The sequence below is a fragment of the Cotesia glomerata genome, linkage group LG5, assembly GCF_020080835.1.
Source record: "Cotesia glomerata isolate CgM1 linkage group LG5, MPM_Cglom_v2.3, whole genome shotgun sequence".
NCBI classification, from domain to species: Eukaryota; Metazoa; Arthropoda; class Insecta; order Hymenoptera; family Braconidae; genus Cotesia; species Cotesia glomerata.
The window spans coordinates 7,382,509-7,403,276 of NC_058162.1; the positions used below are offsets into that span (position 1 = coordinate 7,382,509).

Consider the following 20,768-nt stretch of genomic DNA (forward strand, 5'->3'; position numbering starts at 1 on the left):
TATAGTCGATATAACTATTTATCAATAGTTACTTAAACTAATGCATAGTTTGAGTAACTACAAAAAAAAAAAAAAAAATCAGAAAACTATATTTTCATAATTGTGATGTTATGATTCAGTTAAATATGCACTTTTCTCTCAGTGTAATTTTTAAAGTGTTGTAAAAAAAAGGCAATCAATATTTTTACCATCCATTTTTTTATGTTTTTTATTAACATTATAAGAATATAAGAAATAAATGAAAAAAGTTGAATATTCAAAAAATTAGCAGCTGATGAAGTGGGAGGGTCTCAAAAAATTGGCACATGATGATACCTACGATTTCAACTTTCCAGCAATCGGAAATAAAAAAATAAAAAAAAATTATTAATCTCGAGTAATGTCGCTATGGTTGGAACTACGGAAAAGTTGAAAAAAAATTTTTTTACAAAATGGCGACTGCCTGAAAAAAAAAAAAAAACATTTTTTTTACCACTTTTTTTGACTTTCGAATTTTTTAAAAATAGTAAAAATTGGAATTTGGGGATGACCGTAATTCAAATCATAGCGACATTACTCTAGATTAATAATCTTTTTTATTTTTTTGTTTCCGATTGCTAAGAGGGTTGGAATCGTGGGTATCGTCACGTGTTAATTTTTTGAGACCCCCCCATTTCATCAGCTGCTAATTTTTTGAACTTTCAACTTTTTTTTTATTTTTTTCTGTATTATTATAATGTTAATGAATAACATAAAAAATAGATGGTAAAAATATTGATTGACATTTTTTTACGATACTTTAAAAATTATTGAAATTTCATGCTTCTAGACCAGAATACCCCCTTAATAAATTTTTGAACAGAATGAATTTTTAGAACAAACTCAATAAGCTGTTAGAAAATAGTAATTTCTTTTAAAACTTTTGTCATAAGTACAAATGCAATAACTGAATTTCACGAAATCTACTAAAAACACCAAAATATTAATCGTATACTATCATTACACCCTTCTTCCTCCGACTTTTTAGAACTAAACCAGACTGATGACCTCACACCTTTGAATCCTCAGTTCTGGCATATCAAAACCTGCATGATTTCCTCCTTAGTGAATTTCTTCCGAACAAAACGAACTAACGAGCTCGTTAACTCGATAATTGCTCTGATTAAAAGCAACCATGCTGAGAATTAATAGCAGGGTGATCCTAGGATTTCTATCCTGGTTAGGTTTCACCTTAAAAAATAGCAATTTAAATAGATTGAAAGAAACCGCGGTAATAATGTCATGAGCCAATATGACCAACTGATATACAGCATAATAGGTAGTCAGTTGATTGCAATCAACCAGGCACCTCCTTTTAATCACGCCCTCGTATCACGTACGCCGGATGTTGCTCTGGCGTATCTGACAGCTCTGGATCTGTGTGGTGAAGCAATCTACAGTATAACATACAATACTTTGCACGTTGATGCTCACGAAAGGTTGTTCTATTTCTGTGCTATCACTTTGTGTCATGCCGTAGACATTCACTACAACTAGGGTCGTTTTTTGCTGGTCCCTCAGCTCCAGGATTGCCAGCTCGTTAGGACGTGTCCCTAGCATTTAATGCCGGGATTTCGTCTGCATTGATTATTTCTGGAATAGAGCCAGCTCGAATCACCTCAGGATAAAATTTAGCCAGTATCAACACGACTGGTTGTTAAGCTAAATGTCCACATGTGCGATCGAGATTATATTTTTCTTGTTAATACCAGAGCTAACTATTGATGTTCCTGTTGTTGTTATTTAATTTGAAACACTTCTAGACCTCTTCTTCTGAGAGCAATCAATTAGAGTAACTGATCATGATATCTGATCTTGATATTATTTGAAAGCATCCTAGGATCGTGTTTGGTACCGTTACCCATTTGATCACGTTTATTCCCGAGAAATTGGATCAGTGAAAATAAGTGAGCGCATTTTAGGAGGAAACCTTTTGCTTAGTGAATAAAGGCACTATGTACGAAAAAATAGTTGATAATTACACTCATGGAAAAGATTTTATTGAGATAACAAGAGACCTTACTCATATCCTTACAGTGATATCTGTGGTGAAAAAAAATTAGGAAAACGGTTGACCCTAAAGGCCATCCCTGCAACTTCCCGCTAATTCCGTTAATACCTGGGCGCTTAAAATTGCACGTACGAAATTTCTGAGCTCAAAAATACAATCTATGTGTTGTTTTGAGCTCTCCAAGCTCAAAAAGATACCTTTTCTATGCTTTTGAGCTCTTTGAGCTCAAAAGTCTGATAAAAGTTTCATAGAGCACTATTTTTTGAATTTTCAAACCGCAATAACTTTTGAATGAATGAACCGATTTGTACGCGGTTGGTGGCATTTTACGCAGTTTTTTAAGCCTCATAAAGAATTTTTAAGTTTCAATTGGTCAAACTAGAAATTTCGGAGTAATTTCGAAAAAACACTTTTTTGGGTTTTCTTTCCTGTACGATATCTCTCGAACGAATCAACCGATTTTGATCGGATTAGCGGTAATCAACGTGGTTTTTTGATGTTAAGAGTTGATTAGTTTTTGGAGTTGATTAATTAAGCCGTTTAAAAGTTATTCCAAAAAAACCACTTTTGAAAAAATTTTTTTTTACAGTTTTTTTTAGATTTTTCGAAATCCATCGGTCCGAATCAGTCCAAATTGTATTCAAAATCTAAGTTTGCCCAAGCTCTTTCGAATGGCACCAACCGCGATGAAATCGGTTTAACCGTTCAAAAGTTATAAGAGGTTTACATACTTACACACACACACACACACACACACACACACACACACACACACACACACACACACACACACACACTGGCTGCAGCAGCTCAGAAGATATTAGAAGGAAGCGGTAAAATCCGAATTGGCTGGATCAACTGCCGAATTAGAGCTACGAGGAAACCTACCCAATGTTACAAATGCTGGCATTTCGGGCACCACGGATCCCAGTGCAGAAGCAAGACAGATCGATCCAAGCTATGCATCAGATGCGGCCAAGAAGGACACAAGATTGCGGACTGTAAAAACCCAGCGAAGTGTATATTATGCGCGGAAAATAAGAGCGCAGAGAACGCTGCCCATTACGCGGGCACATACAAGTGCCCGGTATACAAAGAGGCACTCCAGAGAATGACAACCAAGCAAACATGAGGATATTACAGCTTAACCTCAATCACTGTGAGGCCGCGCATGACCTGCTCGTGCAGACCGTGCGTGAATTAGAGCTTGATTTAGTAATAATAGCAGAGCCATACAGACACCTGAATAACCAAGCTTGGGAAACTGACAGCACCACCAAGGCTGTCATCTGGTCCTGTGGCAAACTTCCCTTCCAGAGCATAGTGAGCAATGATAGCATCGGCTTTGTAGCAGCGTCTATTAACGGCATCTGTTTTTATAGTTGCTATGCACCACCTAGCCTTTCCATTGCCGACTTTACTGACTTCCTGGATCGACTGACCGAAGACGCAAAGCAATACTATCCAGTAGCTATAGCAGGGGACTTCAATTCCTGGGCGGTAGACTGGGGCAGCAAGCAGACTAATGCGCGAGGCAAGGCACTACGTGAAGCAATGGCCTCACTGGACGTGGTCCTTCTCAACATCGGTGAGACACCAACATATACCAAGGGAGAGGCTAGTTCGATAATAGACCTCACATTCGTCAGCAGCAGCTTATTGAAAGGAAACTATTCTTGGGAAGTCTTAAACACCTACACCACCAGTGACCACAGTGAAAAACTTTGGGAAATATCGGCTGGCCGGAACCCTCAAAGAGCAACTAGACAAACTAATGCAGCCGGATGGAAAGTGAAAGACTTTGACTCGGAAGCTTTGGTAGTAGCCTTAGACAGTGACTCGACCATCATCACAGGAAATGCTGTAGAGAAGACGAAGGACTTAATGACGAGAATTGCCCAGGCGTGCGACACCTGCATGCCCCGTAAGCGTGGCATCAATAAAAGACCATCGGTGCACTGGTGGAATGATCAGATTAACGTCCTTCGCACAGCCTGTCACAAAAAGAGAAGATTATCACAGCGTGGCCACCGACGACCTAACTCTGCGGAGCTGGTCGCAGAATACAAAAAGGCCCGTCGAGAACTGAACAAGGCCATCAAAGATAGCAAAAGACGCTGTTGGAAGGAACTCGTCGATGAGGTAGAAAAGGACCCATGGGGCAGACCGTATAGGGTGGTCATGACCCACCTGAAGCGCCAGCCAATGCCATCACCTACGTGTCCACAGCTCCTGGAAAGAATAGTTTCTACGCTGTTTCCTCGACAAAGTAAGTTCGGCTATTCTTCATTGCCAGTAAATCGAGAAGACATTCCACCTGTCTCCTGAGAGTTGCATTACCATCAGAGGTGAAACTTGTTGCATATGCCGATGATGTAGCGGTAGTGATTGTCGCGAAACACTTGGAAGAGATCAATCTGGCTTCCGATATCACATTTAGCCGGATTAACCTATGGATGGAGATGATGAAGTTGGAGTTAGCCAAGCACAAAACTGAAGCTATGCTCATCACCAGCAGAAAGATCGTAGAAAACATCAAGCTGAATGTCGGCGAGCAGGAGATCGCATCGCAACCATTTATCCGATATCTGGGGGTGACGCTGAATGCCCGACTGAACTTTAAGCAACAGGTCGAACACGTAAGTGCTAAAGCATCAGCGGTGGTAACTAGTCTATCAAGACTGATGCCGAATGTTGGAGGCCCAAAGCAGAGCAGGAGACTATTGCTGTCGTCAGTAGTCACATCAGTGCTCACATATGGAATATTCGTTTGGGCAGACGCGCTGGAGACCCAAGAATCATGGAGGAAAGCCGGACCGGTCTACCGATTAAGTGCACTGAGGGTTGCAAGCGCCTTCCGCACAATATCCGAGGAGGCAGTGTGCGTCATTTCTGGAACTCTGCCTCTTAGAGTCCTAGCTGAGGAAAGACGGAACCTATACCACCGAAAGAGGTCATCTACACTGAGCGCTGAAGAACTGAGAACTGAAGAGCGACAACATAGTATAGCAAGATGGCAACAACTATGGGATGCTGCGGAGAAGGGAAGATGGACTCATCGACTTATACCAAGGATTGACGTTTGGCTTAACCGGAATCACGGCGAGGCCAACTACTATCTGACCCAGATGTTGTCAGAACACGGCTGTTTCCGGGAGTACCTTCATCGCTTTAAGCACGATAATTCCCCAGAGTGTCCGTCTTGCCCAAGAGTTGCTGAAAATGCGGAGCACGTTTTCTTTGAGTGCCCTCGTTTTAACCCACAGCGTGATGAGTTAGAGAAGATCCTGAACAAGAAAATCACACCAGAGTCAATAGTAGAAGAAATGCTGTCATCCGAAGCTGCCTGGAACGCCACAAGCACGTTTACCACCGAAGTGCTTACAGAGCTGCGTTCCATTGAAAGAAAAAGGGCAAATGACAGAAACTAGAAGGAAGGAAAAATAACACCTTAGCCACCAGAAGGAATAGCAGTAGCTAGATCCTCCCCTCATGAAGTAATGCCTGACGGCGGTTTCCATGAGGGATTAGAGGAAAGAAGAAAAGGGGTTTAGGGTTTAGTGGGTAGGGGCGTTAGCGTCAAGTTTTAGTATGACGCTGCGTCGAGTCGCCACATATCCAGGCCGAACAGCTATGCCTGGAATCCGTAAAAGGGATTCCCCCCCCCTAAGTTAAAAAAAAAAAAAAACACACACACACACACACGCATCACGAAGTAATGCCTGACGGCGGTTTTCCTGAGGGATTAGGGGAAAGAGGAAAAGGGGTTTAAGGTTTAGTGGGTAGGGGCGCTAGCGTCGAGTTTTAGTATGACACTGCGTCGAGTCGCCACATATCCAGGCCAAACAGCTATGCCTAGAATCCGTAAAAAGGATTCCCCCCCCCCTTAAAAAAAAACACACACACTCACACACACACACACACACACACACACACACACACACACACACACACATACATACAGACATACAGACACACACAAACATACAGAGACATAGTGACACCCTCGCGGGAATAGTCAGGGAAGCTTCCTAGGACCTCAAAACGTCGAGATCTGATGAAAACTCGATTTTCGAAAAACGGGGTGAAAACAATAACTTCCCGATTTTTGAAAGTTTTCAATTTTCTTAGCGGGAAGTTAAAAATTTCAGAAAATAGCAAATATACTCCAAATCATACTAAATTATTTTTGGGTTATACTTCGTGTAATCTCCGATTTAATCGAGTAATTTTTCTGGTTATATCGCGTTAGATTACACGGGATATAATCCGAAAAATTATCTCGTGTAAATTGAATTATACTCGGTCGAAATTTGGATTATGCCCACGATGACTCCGCCATTTTTTTTTCTAGCGCCTGCGCGTAAAGTGCTGTTTACAATTTGTGAGTTATAGTCAATCAGCATATTGAACATTAATAAAATATAATCAGTGAATTATTAGTGTGTGACTATTTATATTTTTTGCTATGTAAAAATATTCTTTTTGCCGTTATAATTATTACAATTACAAGATATGTAAAAATAGTGTACAAGACATATATTTTCACGTTTATACTTGTGACAATAAGATCTAACCTGTTCATAGTCACGCTTGAGTTTTTTATTGCTAATATTTCATTTTTTAATTTTTATTTTTGTGCAATACCAATTATTATGCCAGAGTTATCGTGGGTATAATCAAAATTTCTACCGAGTATAATTCAAATTATACGAGATATTTTTTCGGATTATATCCCGTGTAATCTTACGCGGTATAACCAGGAAAATCACTCGATTAAATCGGAGATTACACGGAGTATAATCCAAAAATAATTTAGAATAATCTGGAGTATATCTGCTATTTTCTGAATTATTTTTACCACAGATATCACTGAGTATAATATGACAGGACATGCAGTGTCATTTTGTTCTTTCCCTGTATGATAATATAATAATTTGGAACCACAACTTATGTTATTTTGACTAAAGATTTTTTCCAGTGCTAGTTGTTTGAAAAAAGATTAATGATAATCTGGCTGTAGTACATTTTTTTCTCCGCTACCCCCCCCCCTCACCACTGCTAAGAGTTGGTGTAGAGCACTACCCGGTCTCTAATTTTCCCCGGAAAATATTTCTTGGCGAGTTGGCACTCTGCGACACGTCACGTACCATAGTAACGAGACGCTGGGGAAGATAGAGGTAAACCACGAGGTAAAATGATTACCGGCGGTCTAACAAGGGCGAGTATTTCTCACGTTACACTGGGTCACACGCACACAAGATCTTTCTCTCCCAAAGGATTTAGCGTGACAATTTGAATTAATCCTTATTATTGGCGCGGAGAAGTAAAAGGTGTCGACTTGCAGTATTTTAAGCTTGTCATATTAAACTTATACTAATGTTTAATTTTCAATGTGTGAAACGACATCCAGCTGGTACGCTATGCTATGATGAATTTCACTAATTAAAGACGTGACACTAGTGAAGTTCGACAATTGTCTGGGTTTCCGATTCCGGGGATGGTGGGTGGATATAGAACATGGAATATATAGAGTATTAAGAGCGAGTTTAATATAATGCTTTTGATACCGAATGAAACTTACCCAGAGATCTCCGATCTTGCATAATGATGTCGTCTTAAATGTGTAGTAATATCAAGCGAATATGAAAATACATTGTCGCTTAGATATCATGCACTTGGATGGGTGCTTAAGATTAAAGTAATGATATCTAGGACTGGTAAGAATCTCACGGAGGAGAGACCTTGTCTCTTGATGCCGAGAATGATAAAATGGTATTGTTATGGTCCTAGAAGACAACTATATTGAATGAATTTTGTTAACAGTTATGGATAATACGGTTTTGTTGTAATTGATTTCGTGCAATAAGAAAAATTACTTAAATAAAAATGGAAAAAAAAAACTATGAAAAATCTGTAGGTCAATAAACACATACTGAAAAAAAATTGGAGCAGTAGTAGTAGTAGTAAACTAAAAACTAATAACAGATAAGCTTCTGACAATAGTAAAAAAATTTTTTTTTATTTTATAACTTAATATATTAAAATGAACTTTCTTGTAAGGAGACAATTTAGCGAACGAACGTCAACTAGCGGAGATTTTTAACACCATTTATAGTCAAAAAATTACACATGGGCGTATAATATACCATATCAGGTCAATTTTCAGATCAGGCCAAATGTAGAAAATTTCATTTGCAATGATAATTTCATAAAAATTATTTAAAACCCTTTGTAAATTACATTTGATAGAATTATATAATTTTAACCGTCAATTCCACTCGTAAGCATTCCCAGAGTTCGTCTGTTAACAGAGAACTTCCTGAAAGTATCTAAATACCGTATCTGGATTTGTCATTAGACAGATTGCTGAACAAAAAGCAAACAGAGCCTTGCTCTTGAGTGCTATTTCTTCTTTCTACCCAGACAATTATCTCTCGGCAGTGTCAAGGATTTACCCACAATTAATAAACGGTTTAGCCACGGCTATTTGTAACATAATAACTCAAGCCCGAGCAATAAGCTTAGTGTAAATTATGTACCGGTTACATAATGGTTAATAGTTTATAGTTAATAGTTAATATTTCTTACACCATCGCTTCGTTGAAGATTCATTACAAAGTTACGCAAACCTCCGTAATCCCTCTTACTTCATTATCTCCGTCATTTAATAATAATCCTTGGCAATTCCTGATAAATAAACATTACAAATGACTAATCATTATTTATATATTATATTGACTTAATATCACCAAGCTTGGAATCATCGTGCTTTTTAATCTTCCTCTAAAGCCTCTAATAAAACTTCTGCCCACGGTTTTCAACTTTCATTGAGCCTCAACCCGGACGAATTAGTTCGCTAAATTGTTGATGGGTTTTATTTAATAAATAATCATTACACGGTAATAAATACACCCGGGTTGGACATCTTGAATAGCCAGTCACCGGCCACACGGGTGTCTAATTATTAATGGCACTGCCTGCTTGCTCTTGCCTTCGCTCTTGCTTCTACTTCTTCAAAGTCTATTTGCTGTATTGCTGCACATTTCCTTCGACAACTTACATCTTTAACTTCAACTGCTCTCTTTATTCTAGTCTAGCTACTTCTTTAACTCACGTTTTTGCTAGAACTATTTATATCAATCTATGTGTACAGTTAAAAATTTTTTTTTTTTGTGTTTTTTACACGGAAAGAAATTATCTGTAAAATTTACTGTTAAATTCATGAGAAAAATTACCGGACTGTTTTATAAAAGTTGGAGGTTAGGGCGCTGCTTTACTATTTATTAGTAACAACAATACTTATGTCAGTAAAATTTACCAGATTCGACCATAAAATGAATTTTAGCTACCGCATACATAGAATATAAATATTATTGGACATAGTGTTATCAATAGAATCTATACTAATAAATGGAGAGCCGGTTTTTTTGTCTGGCTATACTGCGAAAACTACTGAACCAATTGGAATAATACTTATACCATAAGATGTAACGTGTTTCGGAGAAGGTTTTAGTATATGATATGATGGCGATTGCTTATCCAGAACCTATATTTTTTTTACTTAAAAATAATGAATTTTTATTGTTACTAAATTTATTCTATTCGATTGTCATTTGTTTAAAATAAATTTTTTAATTCTACACTGAAAAAAAAGTTCAAGTCCTATAGGTATACTCTTTTTTAATGAATTGGTATTGCGAATATGATATAAAAAAGTTTAAGTATTATCGCAATACTCTGTTTAAGTGAGTGACATATTTTCCATACGATACTATTGCAAGTTCAGAGAGTACACGGAGAAAAAAATTTTGCTATAGGAACTCTATAGTAGTTAGTTAGTTGTAAAAAGTTCCAGTAGGTTAACGTTTTCTTATGGTAACAATACCGTTTGGCTCCTGCAAATCTACATCGTTGAGCTCTGATAGCTAAACGTTATTTACCTCTCACAACTCTACAGGATCGTTCTGAGACTATAACAAATTTTTGGCAGTCGTTTAATAATTTTTTTTACGATTTAGCATTGATAATTTAATAAATAAATGCGACAGAACGAATTTATATTGCCAACAATAATTGTATATGACAAATAAGAATAGTATTATAATAGAAATAAAATCATAATAGAACTTATCTTATTTTCTTGATTATATTAATAAATATTGGACATAAAATCACTACCGTATATGCACTAGAAAAGATAAATAAACTAAAACAAATTTTATTTTGTGTTAAATGGGGTCTTTTGAATGTATTCCGATAACATTACTTATCACAATATATTCAACTAATAAATTAAATTAACAGTCACTGCAAATGAACCTTGAAAAACCACAAATACTAAACTGTTCTAACGAAATTCAATTTGACAAAAAAAAAACCTATTTCCTTAAATAAATAAACTGGAAACTTAATTGTCCTCATATATTTTTAATAATATGGATGAGTAACAAAATAATTCTATTTGTCATTTGAGAAGGTTATGAAATATGTCAGCGCACTCCACTACTGCGCAACGTAGAGCGCTCCCAACTATACCGTTTGGCTCTGAGAACAATCCCGTAGAGCTCTGAGAGCTCAACAACATTGAGTTATCAGAACTAAATAACATTATGTTACTGTAACTCTACAACGAATAGTAAACTGTGTATAGTTGTGGTAACTCTACAGTTAAGTTACCAGAACGAAATTTTTTTTTCGTGTATAGTAAAAAAAGTTCCCGCGTAAGACTCAGCACGTACTTCGCTTCTTTTTTCCCCGTGTTTATATACCGTGTTTGTACCTTTAACCTAAACATCGTTTTTAAGAGCATAAAAAAATATTTATATATAAATTATATATATTATCCGTGGATGAAAAATAAATTAACTAAGTGGAATTAATCCTCCTATCACATATATGTCATTTTATAATATGTAAAATTAATATATTATAAAATAATATGTCATTTTATAATATGTAAAATTAATATATTATAAAATAATATGTCATTTTATAATATTTTAAAATTTGAACACATTGTCAACCGAGGTTAACCTTTATTACAATAATTGTAACATCCTAACATTAGTGTTTTAATCATTATTTTTTAATTAATAAAATTAAAAAAATTAAATATATAAATCAATAAAAAATAAAAAAAATTAACATATTTGAGTGTATTGTGGTTATGAGTTTTGCGGTGGCGCTCAAAGTCAGTTTAAGTGTATAACTTAAGGGGGGAAATACGTGTAGATGGCCGTTTTCGAGCAGATTTTAATCAATTATTTAAAGGTAGAAAAAATTAATATTATTTATTCAAACTTTTGGGTTATTTTATACATATATTGAAGAGTAAAAATTTACATTTACAAGAATAAAACTTAAAAAGTAGTAAAGATATCAGCTGATACATCTCGTAGGTTGTCGTCCGACTTCGCAACTGGTGTACATCATGGAGGCCATAATTTTTATCTGAAATCAATGCATCAAAATTATAACTTTTTTTAGACATGTATCTTCTATATGAACCTCATTTTAGAGAAAAAAAAAAAAAATTTTCATTTTTTTGACGGCTGTGAAAGTAAGTCATGTTTTTTTACCTTTTTGTTTATTGTTTAGTATAAAAAAATTAGTTAAAATGAAAAAATTGCTTCTGATTGAGGTTCATATTCAGCACAATTATGTAAAGAAATAATATACTAAATTTGAAGATAATTGGTTAAAAACTTTTTAAGCTAGAGTGTACACTAGTTCGAAAAACTAGTTTCGAGAAAAACGCGTTTAAAAATAAGTGATGAAAAAGTTAAGGTGACCGTCTCTTTTTCTCATGCAATAATTTCTCGCGACATAAATTATCAGCAATAATTTCTTGTTCGATATTTTCACAAAGGCAATATTTCTCATTGTCAAAATTTATTTGGTATTATTAATTATTATTAAAATTAATATTTATTTAATTATGAATTTTTAATGATAAAGTGAAAATAAAATATTTGAGAAACTTTTAAATGATAATTATTTGCTCTGTGAGAATTTTTTAATCAAGAAATTTTTGAGTGAGAATTTTTGCATGTGAGAAATTTTTGTATGATAAATTTTTATGAAAAATTTTTGTTTCGATAAATTGTTACTGGTAAATAAAGCCACGGTGCCAAAAGGTTAATATAAAGTTGTATTAAACGAATTGAAACAACTTACCAATTAATCAGCTATTCCAGCACCATATTGTAAGCCTTCTTCAGCTTCATATGCTTCATTTTGAGCTTGTAGCTTTTCTTTTCGTGCTTTTCGGGCTTCTTTACTGTCCAAGGAGCTGCGTCGATTCTGACGGGTTACGCGCTGACTGTCGGATTGTTGTGCGTGATTGAAGCTATTGTTCCCAACGATGAGACCTAACTCGTTCATGACTAATAAAATACTTGAACTGCCTTCATTGAATAAGCAAGCAGCCAAGTATGCAGCAATTTCAATAGTTTTTAAACCACTATGCAAATGTTTAGGGGCCATACGCCAAATAGTTGAATTAAAACTTTCATTAGCATTTTGAGTATGGCCTCCTAAACATCTCTCCAATAAATCTACCCGGGATAAATCCTGATAAATTGGAAAAATCGCTTTTTGAACGTCAGGATGCAAAGGTGTCGGATGTTTTGGAGGTTCTGTCCCCAGAGCTTTAGCTTCGTTCCACTTACACCAGCTATCTACACCCTTTGGACATTTGTCATGTTGTGGATTATCATCTGTTGATATCATATGGAAATAAGTTGCCAATATCTCATTTTTCATGTCTTCAACGCTATTTACATTTCTCCTAATTGCTAGTCCATAGTAAGTGCTTAATTTTTTTATTAAAACTTCTGTCAACTTGGAAGTATATGAATGACTACCTACTCGACCCTAACCGACCGCTCCGTTCAGGTAATTATGTTCTCGGGCGCTGTACCGAGCGCACTTACTAAATCGCTTGTAACTTTTGAACGAATAATAATTTTGACCTGAAATTTTAACTGTATATTTTTCAATAGTTTTACAAGCGATTTATGAAAAAAAAAAATTTTGAATTTTTTCAAGCCTCTACACGTATTTCCCCCCTTAAACGAGTTTTAGTGTAGCGCTTAAAAATATTGCGTTGAGACTCAAATATTGTTTAAATTAAGTATATTCGCAATACCAAGTATTGTAATATCACTGAAATTTATAAGTGTGAGACACATACTTTTTTTTTCAGTGTATTGATTATGTTTATATACTAGGCAGATTTTTTCACTTATGAGACCTGCGATTTCTTTAACTGAAACTTCCAATGCTCATTACAAATTTTTTTTTCATATCAATTATTATTCATTTTTGTAAGATAGACACGGGAATATTATAATGATTGCACATTGAAAGTTACAATGAATATTAGCTAGAATAATTACATGGATAAAAGGTGCATGCTAATTCGTTAGAATTGGGAATCTGTGCAAGTCAAAACAATACTCTAATTAAATTTCAAGTCTAGTTCTAAAAATGCAATTCTATAAAGTGCCCAGTGGAGCGGGCGAGTAACAGCTAGTATTATTATAAATTCCATAGGTTTTATATTTTTGAAAAACTAGATTTTATATTATTAATATTAAATGATTAATTAATTTTTAACTTCTAGCTTTAAAAATTAAAAATTTTAAAAAGTAGTAAGTTATAGATTTTATAGTTATAGTAAGTTATAGTTATAGATTTCGGTCCGATTTTGAGAATGCGAGTTTTCATCAAATCTCTACGTTTTGAGGTCCTAGGAAGCCGTCTTAGCTATTTCCAGCTGAACGTCCGGTCGTGTGTGTCTTCAGCGTTTGCAGCACCGCCTCAAAGTCGTTGGATAGTATCGTGGCTTTGATTGACTATTACTGGAGACTCCGGTAAATTTTTTAGTAGTTTCAGTAAAAACATTGTATTTTAAATAGGAAAAAATAATTATTAATCTTATTAACTTTTTTTTTTAATTAATTTTTAGCTGTACATTACAGTAAAAATAAATGGTATTTTTCAATATTTTCTTGAATTGTATTTCTAAATAATATTCAAAAAAATCGAAATTAGATAATGAATTCCAGAATTTTCGACGATTACTGTCCGCGGTAATTTTTGACCAAAATTTTATCTTATTCCAAACAAAAGGTCTAACTAAAATCGGCCATTAAGCCTAAGATTAATATTAAAGCAACTCAAGCGAGCGGTAAAAGTCAAAACTGAAAACTTAAAAGCTCAACCAGGTAGAGTAAATAATTGGCTTGATGAGGCCTGGGAGTTATAAGATTCATAGACTGTCACTCGTACACATGAACACATGTAGCTTATACGTGAACACGATTCTGTAATGCATGACAGTGACGTATAAATAACTGACAAGCTAATCCACGGACGTACCGGCGTATGTGAAATGTTTAATGGGGCAAGTGTCCGTTTAAATAAGTAATTGCTCTGGCTTTCATGAGGAACATGCTGGTATACTGCACACTATTATATACTACCCAGTGCGAAGGGAGACCCGTCCCATGACTGGTTTTCCAAGATCGTGGCAGGAGGTCGAGTTTGTAGTTTTTGCGGCTCCTCTTTGTCTGTACCGCCAGAGCCCTTGGGTTCCATTCCGTCTGCCATGTAATACATTCTTCGATCCACTCTATATGTATAATATAACTACAGCCAGCCACGCAAAGAGAACCAGAACAAGAGCAAGAGATGCTTCAGTAGCGTACTCTGCGCTTGAGCTCAAAAGTGTCTGTATGCTAACTAGGAGCACCCGGATACACCGAGTGTACTATATAGGATATAGTATGTACTATGTAGATGTACTACTCTCAACACTATCCTACGGATTTACCAGCTAACAAACTTGATCCGACTTGGCCCAGTTTGTCATCGGTAACGAAGCAGTTTTAGCAGACACTTCACCAGACACTCGTTGATTTCTCGGGAAACTAATTTGGATAGACGGTAGCGGGCTCACTTCTGAAACTTGAGCTGCTGGCTCGAGAAACCGAGGACGGAACTCACACCAAACCGTGATAACTGATAACTCTGATTATTATGGATCCTGATAGGTGTCTTTTGCCTTGTTCTAAGTTACGCTGATCAGCCAGGTGTGTGCTCTGTTTGTGATCACCCGGTTAATCTGTTTTGATGCTTTCTTGATAGGATAATAAATTTATTTGATTAAATAAGTCGTCTCGGGTCTGAAGAAAGAGCCTTTTTGATCTAGAAATTTTTATTTTTATAAACATACTAATAGAAAATTTCACTTTTGTTTTAACATACTCAAAAAATGTAGCTGTAAAATAAAGAAAATAAAATTATGGAGAGGAAAAATGTTTAATTAGGACAAATGAGAAGCTGATTTTCAAAAGGGTATCTTTTTATTTTTTAGTTTTTTTCAATACAAGTAAAAAACTGTTTACTTTAAACTATAAATTTTTTTATCAATTTTTTTTTATTCTCATGCATATTGCTCGTGGTGATAAAGGCGTAATTTAATTTTTATGAAAAAAACTTTATAATTCTCAATGTTGTTATTAGTTGAATTTAGAAAAAGTGCCCTTTTGATCCGAATTTCTAAAAAAGTACCCTTTTGATCCAAAGTGATAAAAAAAAAGTACTCTTTTGATCTAAAGTGATAAAAAAAGTACCTTTTTGATCCTAAGTGGTAAAAAAGGTGTTTTTGGCTTACTTGACAGAATAATTATCGAATAATATTTTTTTATTCAAACCAAAGAAAAATAATTCAACAAATTTTTTATTTTTGGAAATAATAACATATTTTATAAAACCAATTATGAAGAATTAACTATATAAATTATTAAATTATTAAATATATCATTTAATAACGATAAATACTTAGTAAGTTGAGTTGATACTGATTGTGGCACTGTTAATTAAGGTAGTTGTAGCGTGATAGGCATTTCAACAGAAAATTATGAAATTTTTTTTTATTGAAAGATAAATATATTAATAATTCACTACCAAAATTTCAGATCAATTGACCAACGGTTTTTGAGTAATTAATTTTTGAAATTGCATCTTTCACACGTAACGGTAAAGAGAGATGATAAAGTTAGTATGAAATCTTTGGCCTACTCGAGTGGTACGGAAGATTTCAGACTAACTTTACTATCTCTCTATACCTCTACGTGTAAAAGATGCAATTTCGAAAAGTAATTACTCAAAAACGGTGCGGTCAATTGATCTGAAATTTTGGTAGTGAATTATTAATATATTTATCTTTCAATAAAAAAAATTTCATAATTTTCTGTTGAAATGCCTATCACGCAACAACTACCTTAATGACACATTTGCCTTGTTCATTTTTATAAAGCAAATTTTTAAATTCTTAGTTTTGATTTAACTTTTATTAGCGTCAATTAAATTATCACAAAATAAATTAAGTCGTATTCATAAGAAGAAAGTTACAAGAAGTAAACATCACAATATAAATTCAAACTGAAGTGGATAAAAATGGGTTATGCAGTTTGTAAACAGGGAAGCAGAGGTCGCTTAAATCTAGTATTAAAAGTAGCCGTAAGTGGCGGTTGTGAGGCGTGCGGGAATAAAAATTCGAATTTTTGTTTTAAAAAATTAATATCAATGGTAAAGCGATTAATATTAATATTAATTTTGATAATTTGTAATCTTAAATTAAAATCAAAACATAAATAACATTCTAATAATAGTAAATATATAAATAAAATTTGTGTAATTTAATAATAATAATAATAAATTTTGAATTATTTATTAAATTTTACAAACAGATCTTCTTTTGATCCAAAACGTAAATTTTATTATTTTTTTTATACTGAAAACATTTGAATTCATAAAATTTGATGAAACATATCAATAGAGTTCAGGATTTTGCATCCGATTATTAAAAAAAAAAAAATCAAATATTTATCAAAAGATACCCTTTTGAAACTCAGCTCCTCAAATGTATTTTAAAATAAGTTAAAATAATGATTTTTTTTTGTTACTTTTAAAAAATATTATTATTGTTTTACATTTAAAAAATCAAAAACTACGTACTTTAAATTTTATACACTCTTAAAAAAATGATTTTGAATCAAGAAAAATATTTTTTTCGACAAAAAAATTATTTCAATAACTAATTAAATAAAAAAATTTACGTGTAAAAAAAAAATATCTAAGTGTCAATTTTTTTTTTATCATTTTTAAAAAAAATTTATTTCTATCACAAAACTGACAATTTAAAATTTTTTTTTTTTAATTATCATATTTTTGATAAACTCAAAAAAAAATCTGATTGTTAAAAAAAAAAAAATTTTTTTAATTAATCTTATAAGTTTAAATTTTCGAAGTGTAAAACTAAATAATTACCATAAGAAATTTATTTCAATTAAAGGAAGCTTAAAATTAAAAAAATTACAAATTTAAAACATCGTTTACAAAGTTTTCACATAAAATTCATAGGAATATTTCCAATCGAACATATATCAGGAAAACTTCGGTTTAGAAGTTTATAATGAGCAAAAATCAACAAACTAGGAATATTTGGATTCGAAAAAGACCTTTGACCGCGGAATAAACAGCGAACAGTAATGTAATTCATAGTCATAGGCCGGTGGATCCTCATCTTAGCGGTGAATGCACAAACGCATCAGTGCACACAGAAGAGCGAGTGTGATGCCGCCCGTTTGCATCACCGAGCAGCCTGGAGGATCCATTGAACACTACCGATATGCAAATCTGGTTCGTTCACGTCCCGATAACAAGAAGGATGCTGGATCTGCCAGAAATGGAAAGACCGTATTCCTCAATACACCGGTCGTGACTCATGTGCCGCCCGTTGTTTTTATTCCTTACAACCGATTAATTGCTGTGTAATAAGAAATAGTCTACAGTTTGCTCAAGGTGAATGTAAAAAACGGTTTGCTTCTCGACGGAATTAAAATGAACTGTTTGTAATAATAAAGGCTGCCCGCTCGAGTTCCGATAAATAAATAAAAAAACCACTCCGGCACTCCTGCACAATCATAATCATCGCGATTGTGATCGTGATCGTGATCACATGTGTCCGATGCTAATTTATTCAGAGCTGTTGATTGGCGATAAACTTTCCGAGAATAAATGAAACATACAATGAATAGGAGACGACTACTACGATGTGTTGCACAGCCACTGTATAAGCGACCTCGTCTGCTTAAGAAACTGTTAAATGTCGTTGATCTTACCGAGAAACTGGTGGACCTTGAATTTATTTTCTTTTATTTTTTCATACAACTTTATTTAATTTACTTCGTAACAGTATTGACCATAACATAACATTCTAGTATTCGCTCGGTAAATAAAGTATTTTATTTACTATTTTTATTGACATCCAAAGAATGGTCAGAAAGAAAGCCATCGGGACGGGGACCAAAATTTGTCGGGAGGTGTGATGACCTGATGGTTGAGAGAATTTCATCAAGATGGTTTAGCTACTGTATGCAAAAAAAGTTTTTTTTGGGACATAAGATATGTTGTGAGAATAAATGAATATGTAAGCGTAGTGATAACAAAAAGTTTAGGTTATAATGAGTAATTTATATGTTGAAGAAAAAAAATGTTTTGTTATCATAGCAGAATCTTTTAGTTCATTAAAAATTATTTAGTTTGATAAATGAATCGATTTGTTGAAGTAAGATTTTTATGTCAGGATAAAAAAATTTTTTGCTGATTCATAAACCAGTCATTTGGTATAAAAAATCTTGTCTTTGAAATAGCTTATCAATTTATTTCGAATAACTGATAATTTTATTGGCAAAATTGAAGAAAAAAAACCTTTTTTCAAAAGGATAACTAGATTTTCGGGCTTAAAGTTGTATTTTGAACTTAAAAGCTATAAACTTTTCAATAGAAATCTTTTTGAGCGTTTTAAACTTAAATATTACAGGAAGATTCAGAGATAGCCTACAAAGTGAACCATTTCCAGAATTTTTTAATTGTTATAATAATAAAAAATTTGTAAATTATAACTTTAATGACTTTGAAAAAAAGCTTCTCTAAATTTTATCTCTATTTTTGGAAACAAAATTATTTTGTTTCAGCAACAAAATGATTTTGATAACAAAATAATTTTTTTGTCCTAACAAAATTTCGAGAATATTTAATAATATGGCCGCTAATTTTCATGTCAGGCAACCTCAAGACTGTTAAAAAATCATACATTGACAATTTGCTGTTCGTTTTAAATAATTTCCAACGATCATTTTCGTCGTAATGATGCACCGCCCATTGAAAGGTCATTAATCCTGATGACTCGTGCGACTCAATTAATTAATAGGATTGCATAGAGTTAATTAAATTTGGGTGATCCAGAGTTGACGAGGGACAATGCCGTGGATATTCATAACTTAATTAAATCTAAGCTAAAACAATACTCGTCCTGTGTACTCTGTACCATGGACTGTGGACTATGCAACCACCATACCACTGGAGATACTAGTTATAGTGTGCCACAGTGGGTGTATTGCTGATGCTGATGCTGGTGCTGGTACAAGTGGATGCCACTCTAGGAACACCCTGTCCGCGACAAAGACACAAGTATTACGACGGTATCCAACCAGCGTGTTGCCGTCTTGTCTCGACGAAACGCCGCATGAATAAGAGAACAATGCTCAAGCCTTTAAGACACCACCGGATTAAATACCAGGAGCATTGTCCCTTAACACTCGGGTCTTGGATCTCTCTTTTTCTGCCACCAATTTTTTTTTTTTATCCTCACTTACGAAAGTTTACAGTTGGAATTTTCCGGCAAAAGCTCAGCCGGAATTGTATAGGTCAAAATTTTATAGGATTGATTATTTCCTTGAGGAATTTTGTCAAGTCAGATTAATTACTAAACATAAGACAAGTTTTAGTAAAAAATTATCGTGTTAGTATAGGGGTAACATATCATATATTGACGGTCTAATTAGTAATTGGTTTAACTGCTTATTTTTGAGAGGGTGATTTTTTAATATTTTGATGTAGTAATAGTCCAATTATAAATTATTTGAATGATCCTAACCAAAAAATTATATCTCTATTAAATATTAAATGGTTTTTTAAAGTGATAATAAATTTCGAACTAACTGTATTATCGTACAAATGGAAGATTCTCTAAAATGGAGTTAGACAATTTGCTAATTAGAACGTCGACATGTCATATTAACAAAACAGTTTTGATATTGTAGCAAAACTCTTCAGTTAATTTAAAGAAAACCGTTTAGCTGAATTAACAAATCCGTTTTTGAATCATCTACACGGAAAAAGAAAACAGGAATAATTACAGTATAAAATGTAAAATCGGTCCCGTCGTAATCAAAACTAGAGAAATTACAGTTTGAAATAAAATTTTTCTAAATTCAATTTTTGAATTTAATTTTCAGAGCTTTCAATGTAAATATTACATCCTACAGTGTAATTCTTATAAAATCTGTAATATTTACAATCTAAAACTGTAATTTTTCCAGTTTTCATCACGAAGCGCTACGGTGCATCTACGTTTCATTACATACTGTAATTTTTCGAGCTTTCTTTTTTCCGTGTAAATTCTTTCAAAGCGATAACAAATATTTTTTTTGTTTTAAGAAAAAATATTTTGTTGCAATAACGTTAACTAGTTAATTGATCTAAAAAATTTTGTTATTGAAATAACTAACTAATTTTGTTAAAATTTCTAATAGTAACAAAAACAAATTTATTTTGCTATGCCAACAAATAAATCCTGTTATTTTAACAAAATCAGCTTAGT

The 20,768-nt window shown here is 33.8% G+C and overlaps 2 protein-coding genes across 4 annotated transcripts in view; both read right to left on the minus strand.

Annotated features, from left to right (window-relative positions):
* LOC123265477 (CCR4-NOT transcription complex subunit 6-like) overlaps positions 1-20,768 on the minus strand; it is a 602,565-nt gene that overhangs the window by 114,527 nt on the left and 467,270 nt on the right. The gene's annotated exons all lie outside the window — the stretch shown is intronic.
* Positions 11,343-13,049, minus strand: LOC123265480. Its single transcript, XM_044729272.1, has 2 exons — positions 12,209-13,049; positions 11,343-11,482 (listed from the first exon to the last, which is right to left on the minus strand). Exon 1 carries the CDS (start codon positions 12,794-12,796, stop codon positions 12,212-12,214), a length of 585 nt encoding a protein of 194 aa, XP_044585207.1. The 5' UTR covers positions 12,797-13,049; the 3' UTR covers positions 11,343-11,482; positions 12,209-12,211.